General features: G+C 40.8%; 1 protein-coding gene across 10 annotated transcripts in view; it reads left to right on the top strand.

Moving 5' to 3' along the window:
- The first annotated feature begins 1,448 nt into the window (after nt 1–1,448).
- Phka1 (phosphorylase kinase regulatory subunit alpha 1) overlaps nt 1,449–10,415 on the top strand; it is a 195,132-nt gene continuing 186,165 nt past the window's right edge. For 5 of the 10 annotated variants that reach the window (XM_021250510.2, XM_021250509.2, XM_004872676.4 and 2 more), the window contains exons 1-2: nt 2,203–2,718; nt 4,103–4,261. In XM_021250510.2, coding sequence (XP_021106169.1) covers nt 2,641–2,718; nt 4,103–4,261 — 237 coding nt within the window. In that variant the 5' untranslated portion in view covers nt 2,203–2,640. Of the gene's footprint in view, nt 1,468–2,159; nt 2,719–4,102; nt 4,262–10,415 lie in introns of those variants that run through there. The other 5 variants (XM_087210546.1, XM_087210547.1, XM_004872674.3 and 2 more) reach the window with 5 other exon arrangements.

The raw sequence follows: 10,415 nt of genomic DNA, 5'->3' as shown, positions 1-10,415 counted from the left end.
CGATGAAACCAATATGGAAGAACACATTGGTCAGTTATTAATCTTGGTGTACCATAGTTTCTCCATCTCAAAAGCAGATTTAATGGGCCAGGGAATTAGCTCAGTGGTGCTGCCGCCTGCGTTGAAAGCACAAGGTCCTGAGTTCGATATCTGGTACCAAAAAATGTAGATTTAATAATGGTATCTACTCAATAGGGTCATTGTATACAACAATATAGCACCTGGTATGCAATGAAGCTTATATATTACTAAAGAGAGGGAATGTGGTGGTCAGGACAATGTAAACTATGTCACAGTTTTATTTCTCATTAGCAACCAGCATCCTGGTTTTCATTCCTCAGGCTCTTGTGAGGTAGTCAGCATGAGTCAGCATCCTGAGTCTGACCAGTTCTGAGGCATTGAGTAGATCAAGTTTCCAGACTGCAAGACTAAAAGTCCAATCTGGAGTGAGGTTCAAAGCATCCAGGCAATGCCATCCAGCAAGGTCTCTGGACAGCCAGCCAGCTGCCTTTCTTAGGGACACCCCCTCTGGCCTACCTAACCTAATCATACTTCTAAACAGCATGGGGTAGGGGGATGTCTATATAGAAGGAATAAAAAAGCTAGAAAAATACATTAAAAATATTAACAGGTGGTTATGTGAAGGGATTATGAGTGATTTTGATATTTTCTTTGTTTTACTTTTATACTTTCCAAGTTTTCTTCGGTGAACACATATTTATTTTAATATTTTATAAACATGTTTAAATGATGGTGAGGTGAAGATAAAGAGAAGGCAGGTATTTGAAGGGGACAAGGATAAGGAAAAAGCTTCTGAGGCTACAGGCTAAAGGGAAGGTGTCAGGGAGTTGGAGGCAGAGCAGGGTTGATTTTTGCTCCAGAGTAAACTCTCTTTCCCTGTGCATTGAGGTCTTTAAATGGCTTATTATTAGCCCTCATTTCATTTGCGTAGGTAGTGACTGCAGTGGAAAATATTTGGCCTGTTAATTCTGTCACTGTATCTAATTGTATCACTGACTGGCTGTTGAATTTGAAAGTCCCAGATTTGAGTTTTTGAGCATTCCTTCATTCTCTGTTATCGTTATGAAATATTTGCTAACCACCTTCCAAGGTGCCTGGCTATATGCTAAATTCAGAGAGGGTTGGTAGGGGATGGGAAGGAGGGCGCTTATAAGAGAGAGGAAAGTTAGTGAAATAAGAAAGATTAACAATGCAAAATCTTTGTGGCTTTGGGCATGGTAGCTAGGAAAGGCTTAGAACTTAAAAGGTTAGTGAGTCTAATTCTCTTACCCTTCAGTGCAGAGAGTAGATGGTACTTAAACCATCTTGAGAGTGGGAGTGTTATGTGGTTTGGGTAAGCAGAGAACAAGGGGTAGGGACCAGAGAGAGGGAAAGCCAAAGCCCTGGAGCTCTGCCGCCCTGCCGGTTGCAGAAGGATTCTCCTGAGGCCAGTGATCTGCTTTACCTGTGAGTTTCTTTCCCAACCTTCCAGTCCTCCTTTAATCTCAGTTGACTTTTTGTTGCCTCAGCCTTGTGACCTATGTGCACCCCAGGGAGCTTTCTTAAGCTGTTACAAGATCTCCAGCTCTAGCCCTGCCAAGGCCGCCATCCTGCTCTGCTTGCTCCCAGCCCAGTGCCCCTCCTGCCTGTGGCACTTGCTTCTGCAAAGCGCGCTACTGCTGACACCTACCTCACTTCCAAACTCGCCCACTGGTCCGTTCTTAAGGAATAAAGTATTTTACCTTAAGTACATTTCTTGTCTGATTTCGGTGGAGTGCGAAGTTTAATCTAAGCTTTTAGTCAAAATCTAAAGTACAATAAACATTCCGATTTGTTTACTTATTTATTCATTTGTCGTGGTGGGGATTTAACCCAGGGCCTCGTACTTGTTAGGCGAGTATTCTACAACTGAGCTACACCTTCAGCCCCAGAACTTGAAAATCCAATTCTTCAGATGTTGAGCGCCAATGCTTCTTTCCTTTCAGTTTTGAAGTTACTGTAGGTTCCTAAAACTAGTCCCGCAGAAGAAGCAGCCTTCTCGATATCCTGTGTGTACAGCAAGTGTGGAAAATTAAAATAGTCACTTGAAGTGTTTCGAAAATAAACCTCTGAGAGCACGTTGCCTACGGTGACACATTCTCCGCAGCGGGGCGGGCTGCAGAGCCCCCAGGGGCCCAGCGCGCAGCTGCCAGGACCCGCCGTGCCCGCCCCGCCTCCAGCTCGCGTCTCCGGCTAGGTGGAGGTGGTGCTGCGGCGGGTGGCCTGTGGTCCCTGGCCGGCTGCAGGATCTGGGCCCTGGCGGTCTCCTCCGGGACCTGAGCGGAGAATGCTGGAGCCAGAGGCAGAGGCCGCAGGCGACTAAGCGAGGCAGAGGAGAGGCAACGCAAGCGCTGTGGTAGGGCTCTAGACCGCAGGAAGCCCGGGGGGGCTGGGGTTAGGCACCGAAGGCCGCAGTTCCCGGGAGCCCTGCACAGGACCCACCCGCCCCAGACTGGAGCGGTGGGAAGACTCTGCGCCGTCTGACGTTTGGGCTCCCCACAGCGAGAAGGGCGGCTGCATTGGAACCTCATTTCTGCGGGGCTGAGGACCTCTTTCTTGGGCCCCTAGCGGTTTTTCGGAAGGGCTTAGGAACGTGACGTGATGAGGAGTCGGAGTAACTCTGGAGTCCGGCTGGACGGCTATGCTCGGCTGGTGCATCAGACCATCTTGTGCCACCAGGTAATTGTACGTGGGTCACCTGGGATGACCGAGGATGTGGAGTGTGGTATACTGGGCAGAGACCCTAGGTAAGCCCGTGTTTTATGTGTGTGTCTGTGTGTGTATGCGTGTGTAGCAGGTTCTCCTACTCCCTAGGTGGGAAGGCCATAAAAGAACCCTGAAGGAAAGGTAGGTTCTGGTCTGGAACCGAACCAGAGCCAGGCACCAATAGCCATGACCCCCTGAGGGATGGTTTTGGAGCTCTGTGTCCCCGGAGCCATGCTTGGCTCCAGGTGCAGAGTGGCAACATGTGTTGAAGCTTGACACTTCCCAACCCCCAGGTTTGGGCCTCATCTCCTTTCTCTTCCCAACCTGCTGTGGAAAAGAAGCAGGGGAACGTTTAGCCATCATAAGACTAGACTATTGTGAAGGTCAAAGCATCTTGTATATACTTTTTTATGGTGAGTATGGCACTGAGGATTGAACCCAGCTACTCGCGAGTGCTAGGCAAGTGCTGTACCACTGAAGGACATCCCCAGCCCTTTCAATCTTACTTTTTATCTTACTTTACTTTGAAACCCACTCTTGCTAAGTTGCCCAGGGCCTTTACACTGATCTACATTCTCACCCCTTTTTAATTTTTTCTTTCTGAAATTTTGGGACAGAGTCTCACTAAGTCGCTAAGTTGACCATGCTGGGCTGGAACTTTGAACCCCCTGCCTCAGTCTCCCAGAGTGCTTGGATTATAGGGGTGTGCTAACCACGCCTAGCTGTATATACTTTTCATTATCTTTTTCTGCTCCTTTACTGCTCTTTTTTTATTGGTAAGTGATTCTAACTGGAAAGTTAAAACTTTTCTTTTAATAATAGCCCAATAGTGACTTTATCATAGTAATACCCACATTTTGGACTTGTAAAGCTTTAGTCAATTCTTTATACGTGCACAAGATAGTATTTGGAAAGAATACAAACTTTGCATTAAAAGAGGAGTATTTTCTGGGGATCTAATAAACAGCAGCATGATGACTGTAGTTAGTAATACTTTATTGTATAGTTGAAATTTGCTGAGAGAATAAATATTAAGTATTCTTACTACACCAAAGAATGATGGATATGTTAATTAACTTGATTGTGTTAATCGAGTCACAATGTATATATACATATCAAATCATCCTATTATACATCCTAAATATATACGTTTTTATTGTCACTTTTAGCTCAGCAAAGCTAGGGAGGTGGAGATAGCATTTGCCTGCAATTAGTCAGAAGAACAGGGGGTTATAAAACCCAGAAGTAGGAAAGTAGGAGAAAGACCAACGTTCCCAATAAACCATTTCATACAGTTTGTTTCCTAAAATTAATGCTCTATGGTTAACTGCCTGTCCTCTTTTTCTCGGCCTTGCAGAATCCAGTGACTGGTTTGCTTCCAGCCAGCTATGATCAGAAAGATGCCTGGGTCAGAGATAATGTGTACAGTATCTTGGCCGTGTGGGGTTTGGGTCTGGCCTATCGGAAGAATGCAGACCGGGACGAAGATAAGGCAAAGGCCTATGAACTGGAACAGGTATTGAAAACAAAAATACAAAGAGATCTGGAGCTATGTGTAGCCAGGCTGGAGGGAGCACGAATTGAATAAAATGTATCTCTTTCTTTGCTTTCCTAAAATTACACTCCAAAAAGTTTTTTTGTGTTGTACTGAGGTGTTTCTTTGCAGTGGAAACATGAAACTTGATGATGCAGAGGAAGAGGGTGCAGTCTGTTCCATTGCCTTGAAAAAGCCTGTCTTTGGATATTTCCTAAAATTAATGATCCTCTTTCTAAATACATTTTTTGCAGTCTCCAATTCATTCTCATTGAGCAGAATGTTTGGGGGCAGATATTTACTATTTTTCTTTATTTTTAGAAAAATAATTGATGGTATTTATATGAGTGTAACTGAAACAAATCAGCAAACCTTCCATACAAGACACAAGTAAAGACTTGATTTTTATAGCTGTGACCACAGCTTCTTAAAGTCAGTTGCTGCCTCCCCCTCCTCTCAGAGGCAAATTGAGGTCAGAGTCAGCAGATATACTACCCCGTAAGCCCGCTTTTAAGGCCCTGCTCAGTAACTGAGCATCCTTTATAAAACTGTTTAGACACACAGGGAACTGTATCCTCTTGAATAACCACGTAAATGATCATCTGAGCTACAGGGACTTCTAGAGTTGAGGTACTCGGCTGTCAGTTGTAAGAGGCATGTGGATTCTTTTCCATTAGTGAGAAAGATTCTTTGTACACCAGGCATTTTCTCATGTGGTCTCCCTCAGACTTAGACAATCTGAACTCCAGTCTTCATCTATAAATCAGAATATTAAAATTTGGTTGTTTTTAAGAGCACCAACATGTTGTAGGGTGTTGTCCTTAACAACAGCAGGCATTTGTTTTTCCTTCAAGCTGTTATTGGGAGAGCTTTTCCTCTACCCCGGGAAGTACAGATTAATATTTTTGTGATTTTTCTAGAAATAATACCATTGTAGATGTATAGAAAATATAGAGGAGTATAATGCCTGTAGCACCTCCCACCACATCCTACATCCTGCTTTGAGTGTTTTGCTTTGTATTTTGGTTTTTTGTTTGCTTTGTTTTTGCTAGAAATCAATACCAGTAGAACTGGAATTACATACCTGGTACGATTTGATCAATTTTTAAAAATACTATTAGAAGAAATGTGGTTTTTCCCTATTGACCAATCATTCATTCTGCAAAGTTGGCATTTTTCATTATTTGATCCAAGTGGAAAGAATTTAACAGAGGAAGAAGAAGAAGTAGGGAAACACTGAATTGTTCATTCTAAAATTTTAATGTTCCATCATATAACTTTTCATATTACCAAAAAAAATTTATTTTACCCCAATCGTAACTTTGGAATATTTCAAACCCTTATGGAAATAGGATATAACATCAAAAAAGAAAAGTTCTTCTGAGAATTCTAAAGTTTCTATGAATTTCCATTATGTATTAATATATTTTTGTATCAGATCTCATTAATTTTTTTCAAACCTGATTAACCATTAATCTAGATCTGGGGTCAGAAAACCATCTCTGAAAAGGACCAAATAGTAAATATTTTTGGCATTGTAAGTCACTTGTGTTCTCTGACCTACTACTCAGCTCTGTAGTTGTAATACAAGAGAGCCAGAGAGGATACATAAACAATGAGCATGGTTATGTTGCAGCAAAACTTTACAAAAACAGTGTTGGACTGGATTTGTCCCTGGTCTAGATGGGAGGTTCTAAATTCTGGCTGTACATTGGCAATTACTTGGGAAACTATTCAGAAATACCCTTACTGGACCCCACTTTAGAACAGTTTAAATAAGAATCTCTGGAAATGGACCCCAGGGGCATTAATAGTTTTTAAAATTACCCAAGTGATTCTAATGTACAGAGAGATCTAGTGTGAATAGACAATGACTGATCTATGGCCTGTAAATGAACATGGATTGAATCCAACAAATCTACAGATTAAATTTCCACCTACTGCCAACTTTCTATCACTGTATGGATTTTCACAAAACATTGATTATTAATCATTTATACCTTCCCATCCAACTCTCACCTTGGTTTTTCTCTGATAAATAATGTCAGAGACCTGAAGAGAATTTGGATGAAAAATAAAACAAGAATTTAAGTGACTACCATAATTTAGATTGAGAACAGAATTATGCACATGTATGGTTTTACAACTGCCCCTTCCTCCCAGGAAAGTAAATACAGTCTCATAGCCATAAAAATTGGTCACACAAATAGAGATCTCTTTGGCTGCCTCCAGTTCTACTTCTTCCTTAATTTTGTTCTCTTTGTGTAGCTTCTCATCTTTTATCATGAGTTTAGATATTATTTTTATGAGAATAACTTCAACATTTTCATCTGATTAACTCTGATCTTCAATTTCAAGCCCCAGTTTTCGTTTTTCTGCTCATTAATTTTGCCTGTATATACTGTGGCTTCTCAAACTCAATGTGTCTGAAATTCCACCTTCCCAAGAATAAATAGAATAAATTACTGAACATTTCACCAAACATCCCTTTTTATTTTAGTTGTGTCCTCATTCTAGTGATCACACTGGCAACACTACTTGGAGTATTTTCTGTAGTGTGTTCTGTGGAATGTTAGCCCAACTAAGTTTGGAACCATGTTAAACAGATTTTTTTTTACTGTTTAATTTTTCAGAATCTTTGATGTACTAATGTGTGTTTCAAATCTAAGGTAGGAGGAATTGTAAAGCCTTTCTAGAATAAGAAATTCTTGTATTAGTGTTTATAAAAAAAGGTGAAAGGTGATTTTTGGCTTCTCTTGCTTATTGATACATGTAGACAAAAGACTGTTGATTCTTATAATTTCTCTTGAGTTCATCTTCTCCTTCCTCAACCCTAATTTAAACCTTCATCACCTAATACTATTGTGAAAAACCACTTAATTTCCAATATTATATCATACTAGTGCTCTCCATTGTATCCCAGTTCCAATCAGGTTGGTATCATTATTACTCCTGTAACAATCACTTTAAAAAGACACCTAACAAACACATTACATAAATACTTTTCATTGTATAACATTCTTCCCAAAATTACCAGTATTTGATTCTCATAAAATCCTGTAAATTAGATATTGCTCTCTTAAATTTTTATGAAGGGACTGAATTAAACAGATGAAGCTGGAATTTGGTGGTGCCATAACTAAAACCTGGATTATGCGACTTCAGGTTCAGTCTTGTCTGGCTTCTTGCCTCCATGGGAGCCATGGACATTGCTACCATCAAACTGGGGGGCACTGTTTCTTCCACATTCCTGTTTCCTTCATGAACTAATATCATTCTATGAAAGCCCAACACAGATCCACTTTTTCTGTGGTTCCTGTCCCTCCTAATTGTACAGTTATAACTTTCTCAGGACTCCTTTCTTGAAATTTCCAGATCACTTACAGTTCATGCCATTCAGCAAATTCATGTTTTCATTTAGCAGACTGTGTAATTTTCATGTTCCAGGCCTTATAATAGATATAAAAAAGAAAATGGGACCAAATGTTTATATGCAACCCTTACAGGTTTTTTTTCTGGTGCTGTGGATTGAGTCCAGGGCCTTGTATATGCTAAGCATGTGCTTTACCACTGAACTACATGCCCAAACCTACCTTACACTTTAATTTCAGAAAATTTCAAATTTAACTGAAAAGTTGCAAGAACAGTAGAATGGACATATTTGTACATATTCTCTGTCTAAATTCACCAGTTAACATTTTTTCATATTTGAAAACACCTCTCGATGTACACATACATACACACATACATAGATGATTTTTTGGGGGGGAGATACCGGGGATCGAACTCAGGACCTTGCGCATGCAAGGCAGGCGTGGTGCCACTGAGCTAACTACCCGGCCCATAGATGATTTTTTGGTAAGCCACTTGAGAGTTACTTATAGACATGAGTTTATTTTTTTTAACCTGCTTAGTACATTGAGTTATTACATTGAGTTAAAGGTCTTTTTTTCTGAGCCTGGTTTCTGCTCCCTTTTCTCAAGGAGTTCATAGTCTGATGAAGGAGGCAGATATATAAACAAATAGTTACAATACATTAAGACAGTACTCTAGATGTTGTGTAATTGAAGATAAGTGCTGTATTAGTCAGCTTTCCTATTTCGTCACAGTTTCAGAGGGCTCAGTTCATATTTAGCTAGATTCAAGGCAGAAATATCATGGTGGAGGGTCATGATGGAACAAAGCTGCTTAGTTCATGGTGGCCAGGAAGCAGAGCACAGGAGAAGAGTATCAGCAAGAGATATACCCTCTAAAGGCACATGCCCAGTGACCCACCTCCTAATAGCACATTCAACTATGAATGGGCCCTGATGGACCAATCAGTTCTTCAGCAATGCCTTTGTCCACTCAAATTTACAATTAAGCTTAACAACCACATTCTACACCTTGTTAACTTGACACCCAAACACAACTTAAACCATAATTAATCTCAAGATATAGACAATAACAAGGTCATAATTTTACCTAACATGATGTAACTATCATAGGTACAACCAAAAACACAATAATTCCTTCTACAAAGACTCAGTAGTTCTAACATTGCTCAAAAGTCCATGTCAAAATCTCCTTTGTGTCTCAAGGCAAACTCTTAGGTGTGAATCCCTGAAAAACTCAGAGAGTAAGTTACATATTCCAAGTATACAGTGATCCAGGATGAACATTCCCATTCCAAAAGAGAGGAATAGGGGATAGAAAAGAATAGAACCAAAGCAAGACCAAAACTCAGCAGGGCAAACATTAGGTCTGTTAGCTCTATGTCCAGCATTAAGGGAACATGGTGGTGAGAAGTAAGTCCTAAAGGGTTTGAGCAGCCTCACCCCATGGCCTTGCCAGCTGCAGCCCACATGGCCTCTCTCTTGTCCTGGCTATGCTCATTGCATGCTGCTTTCCCCAGCAGATATTCTGCATTCCTGGCATATACAACTTTCCGAAGTCTCCACTGCATATCTGGCTTCATTCGCACAGCTTCATGTATCTATCTCTCAGGGACATATTATGTGGCCTCTCAGGGCCTTCCTTTGAAATCTGTGAGGACACCTTCATGACTACACAACTCTTTCATTCTGCATGCCTGAAGAGCCAATATCATGGGGATGTCACCAAGATCTGCCACAAACTCATGTAGTAGCCAGGACCCCATGGACCATGGTTTCTAAATATCCGGACAGCTGATCATGTGAAATGAATCCCAAGAAATAAGTTCTCTAGGCAGCCCAATTTGAGCAGGGGGCCCAGAGACTCTTTTATCAGATGGAAGGGTGTATAATTTTGCACCATTCAGCCTGCAGTGAGTGAGGTCTTGCTGATTTCTAAAATGCCCTCAAGGCATCTTCTTGTCTTGGTTCAAAGTACTTGGTTTCTTTTTAATGGTACTAATCTCTGAAAACCACGCCTCCTCTCTGACCTCACCTTTCCATGTGCTTTCCATGTGTTTTCTGGCCAAAATTTAAATTGTTTAAATTTTTCTGTTCTGCTTTTTGTTACAAATTCTCACTATAAATCTGGCTAAAAGCAGCCAACCATACCCATCCAACAGACTGAATATTGAGCTGGTTTATATATACGGGGGGGGGGCAGATAGGACAGATTCATTAGGAATTCCTAGGTACAGTGTGCTATACGTGTTTGTTTAACAAATCTGTCGTATCTCCTTGCCTTTATGCTCTACAAAATCTTCCAGAGGTTCAGTAAACATCTGGTTTATATATATGGGGGGGGATTGTGTACAGTCGTATATTCTTATATTGTCACTTCACAGATATATAGATCTATATCCTGAAAAAAGTAGATGAAAGGGTGTTATTTGATGTGAGTAGCAGCACTGGTATATGAAAGTGGATGTACAGTTAATGGTATATAATACACTTGAATCAGAAAATAACTAGTTTGAGTGCAAACAAAATCTTGTCACTCCTGTCTCCAGATATTTCCTTTTTTTTTTTTTTTGGTACCGGGGATCGAACTTGGGTCCTTGTGCTTGCGCAGCAGGCGACGAAACCACTGAGCTAAATCCCCGGCCCCATTTCCTTTTAATATTATCTTGACTTGAAATTGGAACTTGAAGACAAAATGGCTAATAATGGCCACTCTAGAAGAACAAAAATGGATAGCAAGTTTATTGCTTAAATTAAAGTAA

This window comes from Heterocephalus glaber, unplaced genomic scaffold (assembly GCF_053883595.1).
Source record: "Heterocephalus glaber isolate CG9 unplaced genomic scaffold, H.glaber_assembly_v1.0 deba00001145, whole genome shotgun sequence".
In the NCBI taxonomy this organism is placed as follows: domain Eukaryota; kingdom Metazoa; phylum Chordata; class Mammalia; order Rodentia; family Bathyergidae; genus Heterocephalus; species Heterocephalus glaber.
The sequence above is the reverse complement of the archived record's forward strand: the minus strand, read 5'-3'. Positions and strand labels throughout refer to the sequence as shown.